Source organism: Neltuma alba, unplaced genomic scaffold, assembly GCF_004799145.2.
Source record: "Neltuma alba isolate B1F8T4 unplaced genomic scaffold, ASM479914v2 tig00011472_pilon, whole genome shotgun sequence".
In the NCBI taxonomy this organism is placed as follows: Eukaryota; Viridiplantae; Streptophyta; class Magnoliopsida; order Fabales; family Fabaceae; genus Neltuma; species Neltuma alba.
The window spans coordinates 117,955-144,989 of record NW_021636141.1 but is presented as its reverse complement, the minus strand read 5'-3'; the positions used below and the strand labels follow the sequence as shown (position 1 = coordinate 144,989).

The 27,035-nt window shown below is 34.3% G+C and overlaps 1 protein-coding gene and 1 non-coding gene across 3 annotated transcripts; one reads left to right on the top strand and one right to left on the bottom strand.

The window, feature by feature from the left end:
- Positions 1–16,328: 16,328 nt before the first annotated feature.
- TRNAC-GCA (transfer RNA cysteine (anticodon GCA)) lies at positions 16,329–16,400 on the top strand. The gene has a single exon. It is a non-coding gene; the product is annotated as a tRNA-Cys (tRNA).
- Positions 16,401–17,352: 952 nt separating this feature from the next.
- On the bottom strand, positions 17,353–25,056 carry LOC114713805 (elongator complex protein 1). 2 transcript variants are annotated; one of them, XM_028898482.1, is made up of 5 exons: positions 24,786–25,056; positions 23,250–23,579; positions 19,538–22,599; positions 18,641–18,739; positions 17,353–18,006 (listed from the first exon to the last, which is right to left on the bottom strand). In XM_028898482.1, the coding sequence occupies exons 1-5, from the start codon at positions 24,942–24,944 to the stop codon at positions 17,694–17,696; spliced, it is 3,963 nt and encodes a 1,320-aa protein (XP_028754315.1). In that variant the 5' UTR covers positions 24,945–25,056; the 3' UTR covers positions 17,353–17,693. The 2 variants fall into 2 exon arrangements, with proteins under 2 accessions (XP_028754315.1, XP_028754316.1); XM_028898483.1 differs by having other exon boundaries at positions 24,814–24,878.
- Between the last annotated feature and the right edge of the window lie 1,979 nt (positions 25,057–27,035).

The following is a 27,035-nucleotide window of genomic DNA, read 5'->3' as shown; positions in this document are numbered from 1 at the left end:
AGTGTCAAGCTACCAATGGAGAGGATCTTGACTTTGGAATTTAATTACATTATGATTTAAGTTAATTAAGAGAGAGGATTAAGACTAAGTAGGCTTATGACACTTGGCATAACATTAATGATGGTTGGTGGGATATTTTTGGTTCATTAATGAGCTCTTCCCTCCCCTAAATCTGATTATGGTTCGGCCAAAGTGAGAGCAAGAGAGAAAAGAGAGAGTTTCAAGTGGAAATCAAGGGAAAGCCATCAACTTTGATCAACCAACCAAGCTTCAAGGTTAGTTTTTGGTTCTAAGTTGTTCTTACCTTGTTTGCTTAAGTTGTATGGTTGAAAATCCTAGTTTTTCTTCTCCTTTGATGCTGGCCAAAACATATATATTGTAAAGGAGGAAGTTTTATGGTTCAATCTTGCTAGAACACTTCAAACTATGGTAGATCCTAGTGGTTACAAGTGGTTGTAGGTTGATTTTGAAGTGTTTTCCTTGCCATGTTGCTTGAGTTTCACTTCGGCCAAGGCTAGATCTGGACCCTAGATGATTTTTTTTCAAATTTTTAAGGCTTCCATTGTGTTCAAAATGAAAAATGGTGTAGGGTAAACCTAAAGAACAAGTGTTGGAAGCCATAGAATCAAAGTTGAGATTTTTGGATAATCAACCCTAAGGGTTCGGCCAGTTCAAAACTGAAAGGGGAAAATTTATTTTGTTAAATCCAAGTAGATATTTGGAATCTACATGAAAAATCATGTGAGGTTGAGTCAAGAGGGAAGTTTTAGGGTTTATGGAAAACAGCTCTAAAAATATTCAAGAACAAAGATGGAAGCTTTAAGGGGTTTAGGAATCACTTGAATTATGTTATTGATTTTATATGGAATAGTTGATGATTCTTACTGCCCTTTCTATGGATTGCCATGTTAGGGTTTGGCATTTGTGGAAGCAAGAAAGAAGAACAAGAAAAATCAAAGAGCATTGGATTAAGGTAGTAAGATTTAATTGACCTTAATGTTGAATGTTGCATTGATTGCTATGCAATTTCATGTGCTATTATGTGGTTGAACTAAATGATGAGGATGATGATGATTGTGTAGCTATACTCCTTTATGTGTCTTGGCTATTACATGTTAGAGTGCTACATGTATGAGGTAAAGTAGTTCCCTATTAATAGTAAAAGGTTGGAATGCTTGTAATTGATGAATGTTAATGTTTTGGTTAATTGATCTTGCTACTGGGATTTTCAAAAATCTCATCCCCCAAATATAATGTAACATTTTAGGACCTGAAACTCTCAAGAGCAAGCTGTAGATTGGAGGCTAAATTATGGTGTTACACCATAAAAATTCATGGACATTTGGTTATGTATAATTATTAATGGTTGGTGCTGTAACCCCTAAGCAGGACGTTAGTTTAGAGCCACATTTCATTAAGTTACCGAACAAATCTCTGTATGAAATTTAGTATGCTTAGAGCTTACGTCCTGATCTTCAAATTGATAGGCAGCACTTAAAAATGGCCAAGTATACGAATTTTAATGATTTTTCAAAGTTAAATGTCAGAGTCTGGGAAAAGGATTTTTGCCAAATGGACAGAGGTGCATTTCAGAAAAACATGACACTTCTTCCTAAGGAATTGGATCATAATATTATTTTTTCTTGAAAGAGGACTTAAAGAGCTTTAAATAGAATTTTGAACCACTCCATTTTGATTTTCGTGGAATAAGTTATGAATTTTTGAAGTTGGGCCAAAAAACTAGATTTTTACACGATGAACAGTAAAAATCCGAAAATCAGCGTTTTTCATGAATTTTTGAGCCTAAGACCATCCAATGTGGTCTAAAATGGTTTTGATTAAACCCTAAATGGATCTGATAAGTGAGGTGTGACACATCATGAACTTGACTCAAATTCAGGGGAAGGGCTAACTTGTAAACTACTAGTCCTGCTTTGGACAAAATTCGAAACAGTCCAACATACTTCAAACTTAAATTCTTAATCTTTAGGGATCAATCAACTTGCATTGTTGGCAACACTTCGATCACTAACCTCAAACTCTAACAGTCTCCTTCTAGTATTTGCGTAGTTCTTTTGCCTACTTTAAACCGTTATGAGTCTTTACTAAATAGCTTTAATCTGTTGGGACATTTGATCCATTAAAACAGGACCCTATATACTTCTTTCACTAAGCTCTGTCCCAGCACAAGGGAGATCTACACTTCCCCCCATAGAATGCTTCGTATGGCGCCATTCAGATACTTGAATAGAAACTTTTATCTTAAGTGAATTCGACTAACGGTAAGTACGTATCCTAGTTATCACCAAAATCAAGCGCATATGCATGTAGCATACCTTCTAACATTTGTATCGTTCTCTGTGTCTACCTATCTATCTGTGGATGGTAGGTTGTACTGAATTTGAGAGTAGTGTCCATTTCTTTCAGTAAAGACCTTCCAAAACTTCAAAGTAAATCTTAGATCTTAGTCTGAAACAATACTGTTAGGGGCACTAAGTAGCCTAACAATTTCCTTAATTTTATCTTCTATTTTTGCTAGACTTAGTGCATTTTTGCCCAAAATAGCTAACATTTCTAGCCTTTGTACTTTCTCACATTACTTCCCAGGGTCACCCTTCCTTGGGCTACTCTTGCTTAACACGCTTAACTAAACAATACTGACAAGAAACTGAGGCACTGATTCTGATAGGCTTAAACCCTGGTACTTTACTATCTTAGACCCTTCTTGATCTATCTTTAGTCGGGTCTTTTTAGCTTAGATTCTTGACTCTAGCCTCATCTTATAGATCTGCTCATCAATACTTAGTCTATCTCTATATCACTGTTACACCTTACAATTGTATCGACTTAGGGTTCAATTAAAATCATTTTAGATCATATTGGATGGTCTTGGGTTCAATTTTATCCCCCAAGAACACTGATTTTTGGATTTTTACTGTTCATCAAGTAAAAATCCAGTTTTCTAGCCCAACTTTAAAAATTCATAATTTAATCTAGAAAAATCAAAATAGAGTGGTTTAAAATTCTATAAAAAGCTCTTTAAATGCTCTTTCAAGAAAAAATAATTTTGTGTTCCATTTGAAAAAAATGTCAGGTTTTTGTGAAAGTCGCCTCTGTCCATTTAGCAAAAACCCTTTTTCCAGATTCTGAACCTTAAATTTGAAAAATCATTAAAAATCATGTAGCTGGCTATTTTTAACGTGTTAGACATGAAAATGAAGCTTAGAATGTGATCTACAATCATGCCAAATTTCATGATTAAAGGTGTTCAGGAACTTAATTAAAATGTCACTTAAATTTGGCAGTGTTAATAGGTTTACAGCATTGCCCAGCATAATATTTACATGACCCAAAAGTCCACGAATTTTTATGGCTAGGCACCATAATTTAACCTTCAATCTACAGCTTGCCCTTGGAAGTTTCAGGTCCTAAAATGTTAGATTACATTTGGAGGATGAGACTTCATTAAAATCCCAATAGCAAATTAACCAACTATATCTTCAACAAGCATCATTATTATGCATAACTATATTAACTACTATTGGTGAACTAGCATGCTTATCATTTGACAAACTCAATCATACAAACACCAAAGCAAGAAAGTGCAAAGAGAGCCACATCACAATCAAGAAAGTTTATCCATATAATCGCAATTAATCATGCAAAAATCAACAATGCCAAGTTAATGTTAGTAGTTAGGTTCAACTTGCTACCTTGCACCAAAGGCTTAAGCTTTCTTTGTTTCTCTTCTTTCCCTTTACAAATGTCAAACCCTAGCATGGCAATCTACCAAAAAAAGTAGCAAGAATCATCAATCAAACCAAGCAAAAACAAGAATACAACTTGAACATAACTTGTATTCCTTAAAACTTCCACCTTTGTTCTTTCATTTTTGAACTTTGTTTTCCATAAACCCTAAAAACTCCTTCTTGACTTATTCTTACATGGTTTTTACTTGAGCCCCTGAAAACTTTTACTTTGTAGTTTAGTCCCTAAAATTGTTTTGACTTCCTTTCTCATCTTTGGGACTTCTACTCAAAAGGGGCTTAGTAGCCTACCTTCTTTAGGGTACTTTTAGGGCTCTTAGGCCTAAAAATTGAGATGTGACACATTTTGCTCTCAACCTATTTTGAACAGTCACATGCGAAATGGCCCATTCTCTTGCAGACGAAGCACTTGACCTTCTTCAGATCTAGCTTCTTCATCCCACCTTTCTTTTCCTTCTTCTTGTTTGTTTCTTTCTCTTTTTAGGTTGAGGACCACCCTTCTTAAAATCGGGCTTTGATTGGAAAGTGCTAGGATCCTCAGTGTAATAAGCTTGTCCAGAGGTCTTGTAAGCCTCTAAATGTTCATCCTCCAGCTCCAAGTGCTTAGATACATCATTAAAAGTAATGATGTTTTTATTATGGGTTAAGTTAACCTTCATATGCTCCCAGCTGGCAGGGAGTAATTTGATAACAGCCTGTACTTGCTATTCATCAGACAAACGTGTCCAGCTTCCTTAAATTCCCTGATCATGTTAGCCATCTCTCTCAGATATTGCTTCATAGGAGTGTTTGGCTTAAGCTTATAGGTGTTGAACTTAATCGTTAACCTCCTAAGTTTAGTGGTGGAAGTAGCACCAAACTTATCCTTCACTGTTATCCACATAGCCTATGCTGTTTTATGCTTCTCAAACTCGCACATTATATCATCAGCCATGGCACTCAGAAGGATGATTCTTGCTATGCTGTTTTTCTTCTTCCAAACCTGGTAAACTTCACGGTCTCTCCTATGTTGGACTATGTTTCCAGCTTTAGGTTCGACCATAGCAGTCATTAGAGGTTCAATAGCATCTTGTTCCTCTAAGATGTATTGGACCTTTCAGTACCAAATATTCTAGTTGTCCTCATTAAGCTTTTCCCCTTTATTAAGCTCAACAATAATGTTCTTGGTTGGCATTTTCAATTCTGCGACAGATTTATCCCATATTATTCTACGTTCTCTCTAAAAAAAAGAGAGACGTATCATAGAACATTTCAGTTATATAGCACAGTGAAGTATACAACGTCATGTACTTATATTATCCTTGATCAGAAAATAATGACACTGCAAGATCCATGATCAAGAGCATATATTTGTATCTCCTATCACATAGATACAAGTAATAATCACTATGTTCTATCAAGAATTCTATATAAGCATTTCAAAAAAATTATGACTCTTAGAAGTCTTATCTTCTAAAAGCTCCCACTTATAAAAAGCATACATAGATTATTCACAAATAATCATTTAACAATAATTTAAGTAATTTCATTAAATAAAATAAGACATTTAGTCTGTTTATAATGCATGAACCCAAAAACTTAACATGACAAACATTAATAAAGCAAATACCAATATTACATCATTTGATATGAGCATGACAATAATCAAGCATTACGTTCCTAAGCTTCCTAAGTTTGTATGATTTGGTCATAAAGGAGGATACTAATTCTATAGACCAAATCCAGTAAGATTTCCTTATGGATTTGTCTTTAAGTCTGCCTCCAAGCCTTGTTGCCCTTATATATTCCATTATAAATTTAAGGTAGAATTCAGTATTCTTCTTATCGATCAAGTATCAGGTATAACTAGCGAGCACGCCATTGATGCCTTTTACGTTTGTTAGTTTGGTCACATCTCTTTCAGCTATACGCACAACTAAAGCAGGGGTACAAGGTTGATTCACCTCTTCTCCTTCCTCAACTTCGGTTTCATCAGGAAGATTCAATGAATCTATAAAGACCAAGTGAGTTCGTCATAGAGGAGTTCAATAGGAAATAAAGTTTCTAACTCAGGTCCGGAATCTTTGTAGACTACTTAAGGTTCCTCAGGTGGCTATTCTTCCATTGACTCCTCTGGGTCTTCTTCACGGAATTCAATGAGATCATTAGGATCCTTTTCAGGGTCCTCCTCGAGTTCATCATGCTTTGAAACTTTATTGTCCAAGAATACGAAGTTTAATGAATCGTATTTAGTAATTTCACTGCTACTTGAATCTCCTTGGCTCATTTTTGCCTGGGAATTTAATAAAATAAATTATTAGAGGTATTTCAAAATTTTTAACCATATAAAAATACCAGAAATACACTGAAATACTGAAAAACAAGATTCAAAATTGCCCTAAAAATAGGCAAATTATATATCATAATGAAGCTCATGAATTTAGGGATTTTTAGAGACAAACCATACCTAAAACAGAGATCTTACACGCCTACACGTGTACCAAGGAGAATAAAAACTGAGAAAATAAAAAAAATTTGAATCCCAATTGCGCTATCGACGCGTGACCTACACGCCCCGCCCTACAGCCCACGATCGGCGGCCTCCATGTGCCACCACCTCTCAAGTGGCGGTGTCCACATGTCGAAGGGGCATGCCACATGGCGGCACGTGCCACATGGCAATTCTGCCACCTCTTTTTTTTTAATTCAAAATTTTTTTTGTTTATAAAGTTTGGACCGGTTAGGCTTAGTCCGTTCCTCTAGCCTAACCAATTCCTTACTCTCCCTTTTTTTATGTAAACATTTTTTTTGTGTTGACGGATTAGATTGGACCGAGTTGGGCCCAGTCCAGTTGGACCAAAGGAACCTCTAGCCCAACCAGTCCCTTCCTCCCCTGTTTTTTTTATACTTGTTTTAGGACCAAAACGATGTTGTTTTGGTCCTGGAGGTTGGCTTCAACCTCCAACCGGGTTGTCCTGACCTGGTTCTTGTAAAACGAGTCAGGTCCAATGGACCCGTCAAACCCGAAACTTCTCTCCTCTATATCTCCTCTGTCCAATGTCTAAATTTTGCGTACTTTATATTGTTTTCTTCATTTTTTCATCCTCTACACAATGGGATAGGTTTTGGGGCCTAAAAACTTGATTTTAAGGAGACCCAAAAACAAAAAATGAAACTACCGAAAACGATTATCATATAAAACAAGTTTCATGGGGGCAGAGAAACAATCCAGTACGACTACTTATAAATACAAGTCAGAAAATAATCATACTAAAAGTAAATGAAAAGATTTGCATAGTATATTAAAGTAAATCTCATGAACCGTTACTCTAGGAAATAAGCATGTTGGAGCAATAAAAAAAGAACATAGATCACAACAAAAACCTAGCTCTGATACCAATGAAGAATTTTGAGCATACTTGGAGAGTCGAGCAATCTCAGATAGCCATGCGGAGGTTTGGTTACGATGATGAACTCGGATTTGTAGACTCATAGCAAATGCACACTGGGGAGGGAGAGCTAAAAGGAAGAAGGAGCCATGGACGAACAGAAATGCGAAACTTAATCTTTTCGATGGTTTTTTAACTCCATTCAAGAACAGGAAAAACTACCTCCACTAACCCATAGTTATCCTAACCGTTCCCTTTCTTTTTTCTGTAATTTAAATAAAAGGGCAAAATTCACAATTGAAGACCCAGATGTCATATTATTTGCATCAGAGTCCCAATGTAAATAGGCTTAGATCTAATCCACAAAGGGTGGACTAGCCCATTTTCCTACATCTCCCACTCACACTTGGTAGATTAGATGTCGTGGGTCTAGTCTCTCCCTCTTCCTCTAATTTCATACTTAGTGTTTTGCCATCACCATATGGGCATGACGTTTTTGCTGAGGTGCTTGTACTAGAAATCCTTTTATGAGACCAGCATAAGTCACACTCTCCTTCGTGTAGCTTGAATTTTAAAATTATGCCTCAGATGTCCTATATTTTAAATAAGATTCACGCCATCCTTCTTAACATTAATACTAATTATCCAAGCTTTGAACAAAAAATAGATAGATTTGATAAAAAAATCATTGTTAAATGAAATTCATTTTTTTTAACTTGATTAGTCAATTTTCTAGAAAATTAGTATCCAATTTCAATTTTAAAGGACTTTGTTTATTTTGAGAACATGAAAAGATAGATTTTGAAGCTAAAAAAAATGAAGTTTTTATTCGATGCAATTCTAACTGATGCAAATGATAAAACAATTAAGGAGGAACCAGTTAGGCCAAAGGAATGGACCGAGCCCAACCGGTCCAAACATTAAAAAAAAAAAAAAAGAGGTGGCAAAACTACCACGTGGCGTGTGCCACCACGTGGCATGCCCCTTCGACACGTGGACACCGCCACCTGAGAGGTGGTGGCGCATGGAGGTCGCTAGCACAGTGTGTGTCACCGGTGGCGGACTGCAGGGCGGCCCGTGTAGGTCACGTGCCGATAGTGCGACTGGGATTCAATTTTTTTTTATTTTCTCAGTTTTATTCTTCTTGGGGCGTGTGTAAGCACATGGGACCTCCGTTTTGGGTGCGGTTTGTATCTAAAAATCCCTAAATTCATGAGCTTCATTATGATATATAATTTGCCTATTTTTAGGGCAATTTTGAATCTATTTTTTTAGTATTTCAGTGTATTTCTAGTATTTTTGTGGTTAAAAATTTTGAAATACCTCTAATAATTTATATTATTAAATTCCCAGGCAAAAATGAGCCAAGGGGATTCAAGCAGCACTGAAATTACTAAATATGATTCATTAAACTTTGTATTCCTGGAGGATGATGTTCTAGAGCATGATGAACTCGAGGAGGACCCTAAAGAGGATCTTAATGATCTTATTGAATTCCCTGAAGAAGACCTGGAGGAGTTAATAGAAGAACAACCACTTGAGGAATTCCCTGAAGAAGACCTGGAGGAGTTAATAGAAGAACAGCCACTTGAGGAACCTCAAGTGGTCTACGAAGATTCTGAACCTGAGTCGAAAACTTTACTCCTTATTCAACCCCTCCATGACGAACCTCACTTGGTCTTTACAGATTCATTGAATCTTCTCGATGAAACCGAAGTTGAGGAAGGAGAAGAGGAGGAAGAAAGAGCCGTGGAAAAAACAAAAATTTCCAAACTAAATCTTTTCAGTGGGTTTTTAACTCCATTCAATAAAAGGAAAAACTACCTCCACTAACCCACGGTTATCCTAACCGTTCCCTCCCTTTTTTGTAATTTAAATAAAAGGGTGAAATTCACAATTGAAGACCCAGATGTCCTATTATTTGCATCAGAGTTCCAATGTAAATGGGCTTGAGTCCAATCTACCAAAGGTGGTCCGGCCTATTTTCCTACACTTTTGTTCTTGTAGCTGTACAGGAAAATCTCAAGAGGTGGCTTCAATGTAGATATCAAGCTAAATAAGCTAGGATCCTAGAGTCTTCAAGATTTTTGTTAATACGAACCAATAAAGTTCATAGAATCAGAGAATTTTTTGCTTCAATCATCAAATAACCTCAAAGACCTATTTTGTAATTTTCTTTAGGATACCCCAAAAGAGAACTTACATATGTTTTCGGTACATTTTTATTGGGTGATAATCATGCATATCTCCCTTAAATTTACAACTATCAAGCTGAGACATTTTTCTGATGTTAGGTTAGGCTGATGAGAAACAAATCGTTAATTTATTGTTGGTATGCATCCAAAAGCAATATAGTTTAAGTTCAATTCTTATTTGAACTTGTGTTTACTTATAATAGAATATTTGTAACTAGAATATTTGTGGTTATCTATCTCATTTTCATTGTGTTATAATTCTCAACTTCTAAAAATAGATTCCTTAACAACAATGACAATGGAAAGAATTGTACCCGGGACAATTTACTCTATCTGACTTTACTATATTAGTGGATGTTTTAAGGCTATTAACAGTATAAGGGCAATAAAACTCTTTTTAGTTTGCCTACTCTGCCATGGAAAGCTGTAGCAAGGGTTTGGTATTCCTTATGAGCTTCATCTCATGCCAATTATAAATGTTATCAAATGATTTTGGCTTCCTTTTAGCATATAGAGATAGAACAGGTAGCTCTTAAAATGTTGGCTTGCGAAGTAGAAATAGCCTAAATAAATGGTTAATTTGAATTTCTCATTTTTCATTGAACATGTCTAAAAAAATTTTCTCCACTATATCTTGTCATTAAGCCAGTGTTTTCCTATCCTGATTCATTTTTATTTACTTATTCTAGGTTTTTGCAGGGGTTCAATGGGTGATCATCAAAATCATAGAATTCTAATGGTTTCGGATTTTTTCTATCCCAGCTTTGGTGGCGTGGAGAAACACGCATGTTATTTTTCACAATACCTGCTTAAGTTAAGTCACAAGGTTGTGGACAAAATTGACTTTTATGAGTTCAATGTGTTCTTAGAATCTTCAAACCTTTGGGCCATTGACATGGTTCTTTTATAAATGGTCTTTGCTGCTTGAGAGTGCAAGGAACCGAGGGAAAGTTTGAAGATTACTAACCTTTATTCTCATTATGGAAGCTAGAAAGTAAGATTTAGCACCATGCAGAATTTGCCAAAGACTTTTGTTAATATAAAAGTGTAGAAGGAAGACCAATTGCAGACGAAAGGAATAGGTTACTATATTGCATTGGTATATGTTGTATTGTAGGTGGTTTACCTTTTTTGGATTTGTATTAGCTTGTAACTCGGTGTATATGCTTTCTGTTTAATGTTTATTTGGATATTAGTAACTGTAATAATTTTTTTTATATTAATAGACTTGATTGTTTATGTGCAAAAAAAACTGCTTCTAGAACCGAGTTCATGAACTTGGATGCCTCAAGGTTCCTAAATCTATCTTCTCCAGTTAGATGTTTTTTTTTTTTTTAATATTAATATGCTCATGCTGTTGACTGTGTGATTTCTTACGTTCCGTTTCTATGACAATTTGGAGAATGCGTGATAAAAGAAAGAAGCGACCTCATTGTACATATAGAGGAAAAAAAATATGCGTGATTTCTTATGTTCATGCTGTTGACTGTGTGAATATAGAGAATTTGACTTCATTTACAAATCTTTTCCTACCCTCGTTGGTTTCCATTCCTAAATTTATCTTTTTCCATTAAATTTCTCATTGATTTTGTACATATAACTCGAGGGATTTAAGAGAGGTCTTATTTTTTGTTGACTGAAGAAAATTTGCTTTCTTTTATTTTTCAACCAACAAGAAAACCAATGGTTATTTAATGTGTATGCACTTTGCAGTCAGGATTGGTGGGCCTGTATATTGAGTGACTAAGCAATTTGACCTAAAGACAGTAGTGACCAATTCACCTAAAAAAAGAGAAAAATAGCGACCTCTTCTCCACCCCCCAAGCTCTTCTGTGGTATTATTTTGGTCTTAAATTTATTTCCCTTCCAATTTGGATTTTGATGATTAGATGTCCTTAGAACATTTAAATTCAGAAAAAAAAAATGATTCTCTGCAACTGGATCAACTAAAGCTACGAAGATTAACTCGAATTCCTCAAATTCTTTATAGGGTGAGTTATACTACTAAAAATATAGAAATAGTTGGCTTTGTAACATCTTTAGATTAAAAATAAGATTCTATTACAAAGTATTATTTGTCCCTTTTGGAGTAGGAATGTGAGCTATTTTGCAAAAAAAATAGTGCAGTCAGCAAAGGCGGAAAAATGGGTTTATGTTAAACTTTTATAAAAGTTATGACTATGAGAGGTGGGATTAAGTGCGGAGGACGGAAAGGAGTTGTGACCTGTGAGTTCCCTCAATATTGTGCTCTTTTGCTTGAACTATCAGCATTTTTTCTTTTACAAGTTTAATTGATAACCGACAGATATAATAGAAGCAGGTCCTCTTTCTTTGACACCGATTAATGGAAAGCTACTAAAATTTTTTGTCTAGGCTAAATAACTGTTTCCTTGATTCCTGCAAATAATTTCTTATGTTCATTGATTATGAAATCAATTTTTTTTCAACATAATATTGCTGGAGAGATGAAGGTTGGTCCCACAATTTTAATCAATAAATTCCTATTTTATGGAGATTTAAATTCCGTTATTAATTAGGTGTCATTTCCCCTTTCCATATTGGCTTAATTCAGATGTCTTTTAAGGAGACTTTTGGTGAGTAAGAATGAGAGCTTGCTCAAAATGACGTGCTTTACTTCCTCTAGGTGCTTTAAAAGAAAATTTTGGTCTAAGATATGAAATGCTGACAGAATAATTAATGGTAGTTTTAGAGGTAGTTTTAAATGCATGAGAGATATAAGGCAATTTTTTTTAAATCACATTCTTTAATAAGACAAAAAATAGGTAACTTATATTAATTTAAAATATATTTAATAATTTAACTAATATTTTTTTACTTGTAAAAAATGCTTAATAACATCTTAGTACAAGAGGGGGTAGATCTGTAATCAAATTTATAAATCTAAATCTAAAATACAATATAAATGTATTATAAGGAGACTTTTATTTAGCACCAATGTTCCCACATCATAGGTCCATGTCTATTTGTTTTAAGGAAATGATAAATTTTATAAAATTTAAAACTGTCAATAATATATATATTTATCACTTTTAAATTTGATATTTAAGCAACAGTTTTTTGCTTTTCAAGTTAAAATTACATAACATTTATTAAACATTTTAATTAAAAACATAACGATATCTCTTACTTGATAGCTAGAGACTAATCTTCAGCACAGAGATCATTAAAATGGATTTTTTCTCCCCCAGTAAAAATTTATTAAACTCAAATATGCATAACAATAAATATACTAACTTTTTAAAAGGGTTAAACTTCCTTAAATTTTCTTAATAAATGCTGTTATGTATAAAAATATATTTCTTACTGTAAATGCGCACCATCTTATATATTAATGATTATTTCTTCACAACCCATACATGGTGCGAGTTTCTGACCTGAGTCATAGTATAATCATATAAGGGCCTCTTTGGATAGCAAGCCAAACCATGGTTCGGGAAAAAAATCATCCAAACAGGTACAAATTATCTAAAACCATGGTTTGAGCCGAATCATGATTTTGAAACCCAAAACCATGGTTTCGGAAGAAGTGAATCCATTATGCTTCTAACTCAAATTGGAGAGTGTGATTATGCCTATCAGAGTAGATCTCAACAATAATATGATTTTAACACCCCTTAATTTTTTTCATAAACATATTTAATCTTATATCTTATACATATATATATACACATATTAATTATTTATTAATTACATTATCTTATGTATTATTAATTATGTTGGTAAAAAAATATTATTAACAATTTTATTCCTTTAAATTAAAATATATTATAAAATCTATGTTTTATGTAATTATCATATTAACTTATGCTTTTTTTAGTAATTTGCATATATAAAAAGTGCTTCTGATAACAACTATCCAAACACTCTTACTTTATCAGAATCACTTTTTTCAGAAAATCTATTCTTCACAAAACCTATTCTCCTAATAATCTATTCTCTATAAGCTATTTTTCAAACCATGATTTGGTTTTATCTAAACACTCCCTTAAGTTTCCCTGGCCCATATCACATTTCATGTCACATCTCCAATTGATGAAAAAAAATTTTAAAACTTTTAAAATGGAGAAATTTATAAACATTTTTAAAATAAGAAATATTTACTATATATAATATGTTTTCAATAAATTTATCATTGATTCCATCTATCAAAAAATAAAATAAAATCAATAACAAATCAATATATAAATAATAGAATTTATTAAAAAAAACTAAAAAATCACATGGGTCAACACCAAGCACACAAAAAAGATTTATGTTTTAATGTAGACTCATAGTTAAAAAACATTTAAAATTTTTAAAATAAGAAATATTTGTTATATATGATATATTCTTCTTCTTTTTTTGCCAACATATATATGATATGTTCTAAAAGCATGCATTATAATGAGACACATGTTGACTTTTTCATTCTAGAGAAAACAATTTCTCAGCTTTTAAAGCACATATCTATAGCTGAAAAAACAATTCTAAGCATTCTTAAAATAAGACATACTCAAATACTCATATTTTAAATAAGTTCATCATTTATTAAATAAATATATAGATCAAATAAATTCATCATTTACATAAATATAAAATTAAAATGAATAGCAAGTCAATATATAAATAAAACAATTTATTAAAAAGGTGAAATTCGCACGGGTTAAATGCGGGCATAAAAAAGAGACATATTCAATTTCTCACTTAGTACAGATAATCATAGACTTTTTTGAGTGTAGAATCATAATTAAAAAAACACTTTAAATTCTTAAATTAAGAAATATTTACTATGTATGATATATTCTAAATAAATTCATCATTAACTTAATGCATCAATTGTTAAAAAAGTAAAATTTGCACGGGTCAACAACATGCATGGAAAAGGAACATATATTCACTTTCTCACTTTGTAAAAACAAACAGTTTTTAAGTGTAGACCCATATTTTTACAAAAAGCCTTGAAATTCTTAAAATAGGAAAATTTACAATATATGATATGTTCTAAATAAATTTATCATTAATTTCATATATCAATATAAAAAATAAAATCAATAGCACGCTAAAATATAAATAATGCAATTTATTTGAAAATTAAAAATCACATGGGTCTAAGCAGGTATCACAATGGGCACATGTTCGCTTTGCCGCTTAAAAAAAATAATTTCTCAGTTTGTTCGGCGTATATATTTTTTAGAGATACCATAAACATTGTTAAAATATGAAACATATGGTATATAAAATCAATAACAAGACAAGATATAAATAATTAAATTTATTTAAAAAATGAAAATGGCCCAAATCCAAGAGCGAGCATCTCAAGAAGACATGTTCATTTTCCCAGTTGGTGAAGATAATTCCTAAACTTTTGATGCACAAGTTCATAATTAAAAAACTCTAAACATTCTTAAAATAAGAAATCTTTTCTTTATATGATATATTTTTCATAAATTTATTATGAATTTCATAAATCAATATAAAAATAAAATCAATAACAAGTCAATATGTAAATAATGCAATTTTTTCAAAATTGAAAATACACATATACAACCCTACTTGCATGTCTTGAAATAACAAATCGCTCACTTGTTGATATCTCCAAGATTATATATTGTAATACTCATGTTACAATGGGTTGCATAGATGATCAATTGTTTACAAAGAGGTTTTCTGCAATCTTTTTGAACGAGTGACAAAACTTATTCATGTTATATATTGTAATATTCATGTAATATTATATAATGTAATATTCATGTTACATGTTATAGTTGTGTTTAACAGAACTTATTCATATGCATATTTCACTAATTTGATCCTTGCATCACACTAGTCATAAACATTACTCTCTCCGTTTCTTATTATAAGAGACAAATAACCTAAGTACATTGATAAAAAAACAGTTAAAATTAGTTAAGAACAATTAATATGTAAAAAGTATAATTTTTTTTTTCAAAAATATCCTCATTAATAAGGAGAGAGAGCATAAGAGAGAACAATTAAACTATTAAAAGAAAGAGAAGTGGGAGGGAGAGAGAGTGTGAGTTGGAGATAATAAATATGGATAAAATAGGAAATCAACACAAAAAAGTAGAGACAACTTTTAAGTGTCTCTTATATATAGGAACATGCTATAAGCATCAAATGTCTCTTATAATAAGGAACGGAAGGAGTATTATTTATAAAATCAGAAAATTGCATTAATAATTATTTATATTTTAAAGTATGAAAAATCAGATGCGCAGGACCTATAATGTTAATACATGATATAGACAAATCAATTAGATTGTGTAATGGTATCTAACTCATTATCCGTCGCTTAGAAAAACATGTCATCGGAGTAGAGATCATTGTAAGGACACATTGGATTGCATGTGTTGATTCTAAGTTTGACCACTACACCATCCGATACATCACTACCATTCACTCTATGTAGAAAACAATACCTAGGGATGCTATGTTTTGCTATGACTATTAACAAGAGTCAATGTCAAAGCATGATGAACATTAGATTGTATTTTTCCCTGGCCGGTTTTCATGCATGGACAATTATATGTGGCCATATCACGCGTGCGATACAAAGAAGGATTGAAGATCTTGGTCCTTCATCGTAATAGACATTCTATAGGAAAAACTTTTAATATTGTTTGCAAGGAATTTCTTAACCAGACATTTTATTTCTTGTCAATTGTAAAGTTTTTTTATTTTCTTTGTAGATACACGGATGCTGAACTAGTCACTTTTTAAAGATGGGGCCTATGATGTTCTTTATTTGGAGAAGAAACAAATATTAAGTTAAATTAACCGTCGTAACATTTGTCTCATTTACCAAACTTCATGTGTATTTTTCACCCAAATAAGATTCGCGGTGTCAAATGCACGTTGGCAAATATTTTGAATAAATTTGATAAAGCAAAACATCAGTCAAACCCAGAGATAGTTTTACGGGCATGTGATATTTTTTCTACCAATATGAATTGCAGATATGACCGTTCCCCATCAAGGGGTCCTTAGCTCAGTGGCAGAGCATTTGACTGCAGATCAAGAGGTCACTGGTTCGAACCCGGTAGGGCCCTAAAGTTTTTTCGGCTACGGAGCACCACGTGTCCACGCTGTTATTGTGTTTTCTTTGGAACGAACTTATGTCCCTTTTGTTTGAATAATTTTTTCTCTTAAGCTCTTATTATCTTGCCTCTTGGAATTAATTTACCTTCCTCTGTCATTCGAGGACCTGAAAAATATAGAACTAATTGTAATGGATGAAGACTCTTCCCTAAGAGATGGAGGGAAGAGAATTGTCACTTTGGGGTCACATAAATGAATTATCCGTATTAATGCAAAAATATTAATGGTTTCCAACTAATCGATCCTCTCCCGGTATTGTTAGCCTCGTATTACTTTATAAGATGCATTCTCGTTCCATTAGTTCCATAACATCCAAGAAATGGTCCCAAAAATCATTATACAACATACACTTCTTCCCCTCCCTTAGCAGATTGCAAAATATTCCCTTCATGATTCGCAGTTATAACCTCACATGCTTAAGGATCTCCCCATCCTTTATTGCCCTCCACATTCGTTTGCAAGTGTTATGGACTATAAAGTACCAATACTTCAAAAAAAAAAAAAAAAAGAATGGTAAATATACCTATATTTGATGTCGCTGCTCATATGTTTTTTGTCTCGATTGCTCATAAATTTTTTTTGTAGGTGAACTTCAAACATTGTCTGGTCCAAATAAAAGTAACTCTTCCAAAGGCATTTTTCGTATTCACGTGAACTCAAACTCAAGGAATGGTGTTAAAACAAAAATACCTATATTTAATATTGTTGATATTGTTGCTCATATTTTTCATCCTGCTTGCTGATAGTTGTTATGGCTATATGCTGAAGTATTATTAAGTCCAATTGAAAGCAACCCTTCCAAGTGGATTCAAATTCGAAAAAGCCAAAGCTCACATCACTAAAACCAACACCTTATTTCGTCGGAGCTTGTGAAAACATGTCATTCGAATGGGGAAAAAATTGTGAAGAAAAACAAACAGCCCTGTTAATGCGAATTTTTACAGGAGCTCAAATTTAAAACTTAAACAGGCCCTGCTTGTGACAAAAACAATAAGCAACATGAGCAACATAATCTATACTGCTTCCAGTTCTAAATATAAGATCTTCTTTGTAGTGCAATTTACACTAAAGACTAGGTCACCGGAGGTAGCATAGAATACAATCTGAAGTTGCACCACTACTCCTAGATAAAACATTGATTATAATCCCCAATGCACAACCTAGTGAAAGCCTAAACAATACTAACTCATTGACATGCTGATAAAAAGCCCCTAAATCCTGTTAATATTTGCTAACCTAATTGACTAAGAAAAAAAAACTTTAGCCCGCCAAGAGAAAGCCTCTGAATTTTGCATTTCGGTTCTTACTTTCCCCGTGTAATGCTCTAAAGTATGTGTATGCTCATTCATGATATCAGTAGACTTGGTGTCGTCAGCTAATCTAACTGCAGCCATCTGAGACAACTGAAAGTTCTCTCCCATGTGTTGTAGCTTTCTAGCTGTTTCTCCCTCACCAAACATCACAAGGCAAACCAACAAAGATTTTAGCTCATTTCTAGCTTCCACGGTCAAAGACATGCCTTTCATATGCTCCACTAAGGCCAGCTCCTCACCAGGACTACAACAGCAAGCATAACATTACTTCATTTTTTAGAAGTGCTCAACTAAAAACATTAACAAACAGTATAACGATCCTCTAGAATTCTTAATTATAGTGTCTTAATAGAGGCCAGAGAGAGAGAGAGAGAGAGAGAGAGAGAGAGAGAGAGAGAGTGGATGTGGATATGGGGCTAACTTCCCTTTTCTTTTCTCCCACTCGATTCTTCTCTCTTCCTTTTATGAATTCTACTAGAAATTTATAATAAAAAACTTTAGAGGATCCAGACTAAAATAAACAAGAGGAAGGGAAGGAAGGGAATGGCTAGGGATCCTGAAGATATCACATATCGCTCTGGTTTTTCTTCAACCTCATCATTTACTTTCAGTTAAAACACAATGGTTATATAAGCGGCCCATTAAAGGACAAACAAAATCACCGATCATTACTGAGATAAAAGTTGATTTTGTTTTTACTGTTAAAATTGGAGATTCTGTTTGTCACCGAAATGACATCTTGTCAACTGCCAATTTACTTCTAGCTGAAAATAAAATGTGAGATGCAATAAAAGTGGCAGTGTTTTGTGACTTTCCCACATTAGAGGATCCCACTCTGAAGGGAAGGGAGGATATCGATAACTTTGATGTCAAATTACCTGCCAGGGCGGATTTTTCCTCTTTTCTTCTGACGCCTAGAGTCTCTTGCCTTGCTAGTTGCACTTGAGCTAACAGAAGCAACAGAACTTCTTTTGGTCCTGTTTGTGAAATGAAGAAGAATCGATCAAAGCTACAAGATACTGAAAGTATAACCCAACAAATAGACATGGCAGAATATGTTGTCAACCAAAATATTATTCTTTTCTGAAAGACAAAGTAAAATCTAGATTATTCAATTGAATCATACTAGTCTTCTCTCATTAAAACATTAGTATACGTATGGAGGCATTGTTTATGTTTTACTAAGAAGCAATTGAGATACAAAACTTTCGATCAGACCAAAGGGAACAGTCACATATACTAATTATAGACGGGTTAATAAAATTAGATCAGAAAAATATACAACACATGAAAATACACTATCTATCTTCCACTCTCCTCAACGTCATATTTAAGGATTTTCCAATTGTATTGATAACATTATTCATGCTAATGATCCTACACAAGACAAATAATTCAGAATGAAGAAAGATGAAGCAAACTCATTTCAACGATTTAATTATCATGAATCCAACAGTATCAAATAGCTGCAAAAAGTAAAAATTGATCTCAATGCTAGTCCTTCAAAAGAATGAGAACACGGTATAAATAATCGATGTATGCAAAATGAATGGAAGCAGCATGACGCATCATCAAATAAACGATATATAACGCATTATAAAGATGTATCCATCATCACAGAACCCAAGAAGGGTTCAGAATATGTACCCCATAACATGTAGAAAATATTAGCAACAGAAATCATAAAAGATACCTGTCTATATATCAGATAAATTGACACACTACACCTACTAAAACAAAAGGGCAAAACCTGAGACGAAAGTAAATAAGCATACCCTGTGGTGTACGCACTCATTCCACTAAAATTACTGCTAGTTTCCGACGCAGTGTCATCATCTATATCACTGGCTGCCTGTTCCTCTGCCTGGACCTTGGCTGCAAGAAGTAATCTTCTCTGCCTAACAGCCAGGTAACGGGCCAGGTACTTCCCCACTTTCTCCAAGCCTTCCTCATATTCACTGATTAGTGCGCCTGCACATTCCAAAGATGCATCCTTCACAGCTTTAATTAAGTCCTGTCTTCTATGCATGAGAGCAACCCTTATTGCCTCCTCCCAGTCCCGTGCAGAAACCAACAGATTCGCACAACCATTGACATCTCCACAGTACTCCAAAGCAATTTTGGCAGCTTCCGCAGGTTTACCAAGTGCTTGAAGTTCTTCACAAAGCTCATGAGCAAGATGTAGTACCTCCTCTTTCCCCATGTTAAGGAATCCAGCAACTGTAAGCACCCCACTCCAGTTATTACAAGCACGATAAGACTTCAGAGCCTTCTCCAGATGGCAACAGGACAAGTAAATTGTGGCAGCATCTTCAAAGCATTTTTCATTACTAAGATAGTCCCCCCATGCCTCAAGAATTGGCATCCTCTTCGCAGGATCAGCAATGAGCTGAAGTCCCAGTGGAAAGAGTTCAGGATTGTTCTTCATGAGTGTCATACAATCACCAAAATGAGCATCTCCGGCAGAAATAATGTGTCTGAGTGCCTTTTCAGACCTTTTTAGCCTAAGATCAATACTGTATTGCATTAATAGAGTGGGCATATGCTCCAATTCTTGTAACAAAGGAAGAAATTCCTTTGGATCTCTTTGTGCATTCAATGCCACAATAGCTGCAAGATTTAAATCATAAAGACCTAAAGCAGCTTCAAAGACTGCATCGGAATCAGCTAACCACAAAAGATGCTTCAGAGCTTCTTCAGCAGAAGGGTAAGACAATCTTCTCTGCTCATCAGCATGTGACAATTCCATTTCACGGATAACTTTGATTCTTTTCAGAGCATCCTCAAGTAGTGGAGGATCACTCTGAGCCAGAGTAGTCAAAATGCAAAGCTCTCTACCTGGACTTTCCGTTATATGATCTTCGAGGGCTTTTCTTATGACCATCAGAACAGAATAAACCTTGTTAGCAGCAGGGCTGTGCTGGAGGTCTCTTCCTTGCATACCATTAGCACCCTCTGGACAAGGAACCGTTACATAGTTTTTGTAGAGTTTCTCTATAACATTTTCATTCTTTAAAGCACAGACAAACTCCGTTATGTAGCTTAGATTGCCAACCTGACAGATAAATTCAGAAGCTGATGGTGAAAATGCTTGCCAACCACAGTAATCGACAATCACGTTGAAATCTATCCTGTGACGCCTTACCATATGTAATGCAGCTTTGAAGCGCTTTTGGACCAATGCATTAATGATAGAAACCAAAACCAATTTTCGGGGATAAACACATTCAAGGTTTCCCCTAGTAGTTTGCAGAATAATAGCAGCTTCATCTCCATGAATAACTCCAACAATTTTAGCACCTTTTTCCCATATATTTATGCAGTTATAACTTTCTTCTTCCCTTTGTCTGGTGCTGATGTGGACAAAGTTTCCATACTTCATGTCTAACTCCCCAGCCAATATATCAACAATGTCAACAATAAAAAGTAAATCTTGCTTAGTTGTGAAAATTAAATGTGTGATCACTCCATCTGCCAAATTTGAGTAAAATGAGAAGCTGCTGCAGTTGTTGCAGACTATCTCCCCATTGGCATGCAGCCTACCAATCTCATCCAATCCGAAAAGCAATGGCTTTGATGTCAAACTATTACCCGGTAGAACTACACTCATCCAAGGACATGATGAAGAAAATTTTTGAAATTCTTGCTCTAAAGAGCCCCTACTGGCACCAAATCTTGTTACATACTCAAAGATTCCCCCCCCAGAAAATTGAATACATGCAGAATGCTTACTAGCAGGATTAGGGGCAATGCTTATAACCACTTCTTCAAGGGAATTTTGGTTTGAAACTTTTGCATGCCAACCTGAACAGGTCAATATTCCTGGAACTAGATCCTCAGAACATTCAAGCTCAATTTCCTGCAAATAGAAGCCTCGAAATCCTCCCTCATTAAGGGAAGATTTAGAAAAGTCCATACTATGACTGAAACCATAATGTGAAACAGCTAGTAGTGTACAGGAATCCAACCATAAAACATGCAAAATAGACCCAAATGCCATCTTAGAGTGAGAGGCTTCAACATTGAATTCCTTCTCTTCTAATTCTTCCCAAGTTTCAACAGCAGGAAGTTCCACAATACATAAGCAACCATTTGACAGAGATGCAGCTAACTGGTACTTAGAGTTTCTGCAATACACAGACATGTCCCGAACAAGAGAGGGAAATTTCAGGCTGAATAAATACATAGGAGGTGGCATTAAAGATAAAGAAAGTGCGGTCACATATATATTGGATTCATCAATAACTAGTGCAGTTGAGTCCTCTATAATAGCTGTAACCCAGACAAAGTTGCAGACTGTGATCTGACCACCAAGAGTCCAACAAATTAACTGCAAAGGCTTCGTTGGATTCCACATAAATTTGACATTGTCTTTCTTTACATATCTAATTTCATGCTTCAAATACCAGTGGTTGTTACTTAAAAACCATATCTTTATAGCATCATAATTTTCACATCCAACAATACCAGCAAGCAAATCTGAACTGCAATTCCACATCAACACTTTTACTTTTGCATTATTTCCTTCACTTATGCTAAACTTGCTCCTTTCTAATCCATTTTTCTCAAAGAAAACAATTGAGGGACATTCATTTTCTACTTTTCTGTCGTAAACTGCTGCAATTTTTGCACCATTAGGAATCCACTCCAAAACAGCTCCAGCAAAAGTTTTTGGTTCTGAAGAAGCATGCAATAACCCTGAATCACGTTCCCAAACTTTAAGCTCCTTGAGTGATGGCATCGAATTGCATACGTCACTAATTGTTGCAAAGTATTTTCCATCTCCTCGCCAACAAATATTATACTCAAACCTGTCTGCCAGAAAATTTTCACTCACCTGAAAAAAAAAAAAAAACATCACTATGTAAGACAATCAACAAAAACAGACAGTATTTCTGCACAACCATACATGTAAATAATACAAAGACATTAATATGCGTGATGGAAAAGGGGAAGAAGAACCAGGAAACAAACATGAAAAGGTGAAAAAGTGACATCTTATAATAGATAACAATCTAATGGCTTTTGCTTATAAATAAGTACCTACTATTCTTTGTAACTCAGTTTTGCAATGTGATTAGAAGTTATTCAGTTTCTCTTGGTCTTCTATTCTTCTCTAATTTTCCTCTGCTTCTCTTACTCTTTTCCCTTCTCTCTCCTATTTCTTTACTTTCCATAACAAGAGAAAGTTCCAACACCCAAACCACTGGATAAAAAATTGAAACATCTAATAATAGAACCATAGTAGTGCTTGCTAATCTTTCATACTGGTACATGCTTCCAAATGAAACATAAAACTATGAACCAAGAAACTGCATCAATGGTCTAGACCTTCATAACATATTAAAAAAAAAAAAAAAAAGCTCAAAATCAGCATATAACAGAGGAAAGAAATAATTACAAGTACCTTGCACTGTGAAAAAGTCAATAATTCATGAACACATGCGGTAAATTAAGATCGCCAGAAGAGTCTTTATAATTACTTACATCAAGATCCTCAGGAATATCCATGAGTGCTGTTTCATATAACAATTCCCAATCATGAGTCATGACCAAATTCTGTCCAAAACCAGTAATTATGCCCAGCAGTTCTCCATCTGGACTTGGGGAGATACACTTGACCCCACCGTCCACCTTGCCAACAACTTCAGTTGTGTTACTATCGACACTGTGGAGCAATAAAAAGCCATTTAAAGTCCCCACAATGAGGGCTTCTTTCTCCATGAGATAATCAAATGAAGTAATAAAGTCCCCGGGTTCCAGATCAATGGTATCAACATCTGCAGATGCCAAGGACTTGCTCCAAGCTCGTTTTTCCTATCAAAAGAAAAATTATGTCAGCAAAACCAACAGCAAATAAAAAATGTGAATTGAAAACAGAAAGTAGCAAATATTAAATAAGCAAATTACATACTTCGCATCTTGTCTTTAGATCCCTATCCAGATCAAGCTTTACATAAAGAAAATTCAACCACTGCTTATTTAAATATGCTCTCATTACTAAACCATCTTATTGAACAAAGAAGCATGGATACTTGCTTCTAAAAGCTATATTGATATGGTACAAACATTCCATGCATCTGTATTGACTCACCAAACACAAGATGAAATGTGCTTATATTAAAAAAATGTCCGCAAATGTGTTTTATGCAGAACAAAATAGACTGACAAACAGAAAGAAGGTTCCAGCAATCAAATCTTAAAATGCCTGTCAGCGAGTAGTATAGGACATGCTTCCTTAAACAAGTACTGCAATATTATTCGTTATTATGATGAATAAATACATTAGTATATTAACAACAACCTGTCAGACTTTTTCCTACTTTTGTGAAATCCCTTATCTTCCCATAATATTATCACTCAAATCTAAAAACATATTCCCATATATAGGCGTTGTAGGATCTGAAACAGCAGACTTAGTCAAAAATTCAATGTTCAATATGGTTATCAGTTTTCCTTAGCTCAAGATATTGTGAAAAGTAAAAAACTTTCCAACGACCTAAAGCAGATATGCTATTTGGCTTCCAATCTTATACAAAGCGGCTTTACGGCTGGAAGCGAGTGACAGTATTCATAGACAATTTCATTGCAAAAGCTTAAGCTATTAGTCAAGCACCCAGCAATAACTTCATTAATATGTCGAATACATCTCTTCATGGGAAAGATCAAGAAATGTCTAGTACTAGAAAGTTCCAAAAATAAGGTTATTCTAGAGTATATCCATTGGACCATACTTCTCACAGTCCACAAAAAATTTACGGTACCAACATGTCTCGCATTTCCAGTTACAAGTAATTCCAAAAGTAATTTTCTAACAAGGACCCGCTATAACAAGAAGGTTTGCACATTAAGGCCAAATTTTATTAAGATGTCACCCTTTTACATAATCATACCGTCGTCCTAGAACATGCGGATGTTTCATATAAGTTACCGTGTAAATTTTGCCTTGATGACTAGGGGAAAATATAATTTAAATCCAACAATAATGTCATCATTTTTGATTTAAACCTAACAATAACATACATGGAACGAAGACAGATGAATTGTATACACTGAGTTGTCGGAAGACAGAAAGAAAAGGCGGTTCCGCTCGATATCAAAGGCCGAGAACTGAAGAGCTTCAGAGTTGGACCGCAATTTAAGACCCAAAGGGACCTCGGAGAATAGCTTCAAATTATTCATTGGGGAGGCTCAGAACTATGCCACAGCTTTCCTTTCGCTTTCCGACAGAAGCTGAAGGCGTGTGGGTGGGCGCGCGCGTATCCAGGGCTTCAGGGGGCTCCGCCTGAGATGTGAGTGTTTACTGTTTAGTAGGGTTTAAGCGTTTGGCGGTTGAACTGTTGAAGTACCAAAAACACAGAAGGGGAGAACAAATTGGGAAATCAAAATTTTAAGCCCTGTAGTTTATAACTTTTTACAATTATTTCCTGCTTTTTTTCACTCTTGTAAGTAAAACCTTCACCTGACCCAATAAAATCAGCAAAAGCCAAGGAACAAAAACCGAACCGAGTGTTAAACCAACCAAGGTATTGGCTCAAAGATTAGTGGATTAAATCGGAATTAATTAGGAATCAAATCGGTCTTACTTTAATAATATAATTTAATGAAAAATAATTTTTTGCCAATTTTAAAAGGTTCTTAAGTACATTTAAAAAATAAGATTAAGGGTAAATTTGTATCTTTATCATTTAATATTTTTACTTAACTTCAATTTGCAAACTTTTTAAATGTTATATAACATATTTAATATTTTCTTATTCATTTATTTACTATCATATTCTTTTTCTGCCTTGTTATGTGTGTTACATATCCCTTGTCAAGTCATGTTTTCTTTTTTCTTTTTTTAATTTTCACATGCTTCCTCTTCTTGTTTTTCAACTTTCCTCTCTCTCTCTCCCTCTCTCTTCAATTTTTCCCATCAAAATGAAAGAAAGAATTCAAGCAGTATGCTTTGTGTTTTCATGTCTAAGATTCAAGTTGTTTGAAAGGCAAAAGCATCTTCTCTATCTAAAAGCAAGGATTACTGGTCATTTTAATGAAGGGCATGAGTCGGAGAAAGTTAAAAAAAAAATATGAAGGTGCTCATCTACTTGCCTTGTGTGTTCATTTCCTTCTTTAGTCATTTCTTCTCATCATCCTCAGCTCTTCTCTTGTTTTTTTTGTAAAGCATGTTTAACGATTTAAGTTTTTTTTAAAAAAAGTTTGGGACTGCAACTAGAATTAGATTTCAAATTTGGATTTTTTAGACAGAATGACACAGTTTTGGGCAAGTTGGATGGAGGAAATAATTAAACGAGGCAACCCACCCCAATCTGCGGTTTACCCAATTTAATGCCTCTTTTGACTGATTTGACCTGTTCAATACCAGTTCTAATTTTGACTGGTTAACCTCTTGAATCGAACCAGACTCCCGATGGGTTCACAGGTTTTTAGGTTGAACCGGCCTACTCGGTCCCCTTTATTTTACATTGGTAAAAGCAATAGTTTAAAGTTGAAAAATAGTTTGCTTATGGTTGAATTAATATTAATTAAAATATATTTTTAAACTTATTTTAATTGTTTTATGTACAAATTAAAAATAAAATAAAAATGTTCTAAATTAATTAGCGTGAATATTTAATAAATATTTATTGGGTTAATATAATATAATAATTATTAGTCCAGTTTACCATAATTTTGATTTTGATCCATGAAGTTTTTTTTTCAATGAAAACTGTATGCTACTTAAAAACGAAAGTTACAAGAGAGAAGCTAGAAGAAAAAGACTCTTAGTCTCTCTCATCATCCTCCGCCTTCTGAATAAGAGGTGAAAGTTAATCAAAGATACAAAAGATTTCCTATGACCTATGGGCGGATTTAGCCAACATAACTGCTTTCATGTTCTTATCCCTACACACATGATTAATCCAACCCTACCAAGTCCTATGAAAAAGCAACCTAGCATCATCAACTATATCTTTGTAGGGGTGGTCATTGTTGCACCCCCTACCTAAGAGGTTAATCACTTGAACACAATCAATAACAATAAGAATTTTTTTAAACCCCCTTTCCCAACATAAGTGTAAGTCATAGACTACTCCTAACAACTCAGCAATTGTTAGCGGAACTGATGAGAGCTTACAGCTGAAACCTACAAGCCAATTGTTGTTAATATCCCTTACCACACCTCTACAACCACTATCTCTGTTCGTTAGCATAGACCCATCGATTTTTAAGAATACTATATCTTGACCCTCTCCACATCCTTTCTCCTGTACTGACACTTCCTTCTTG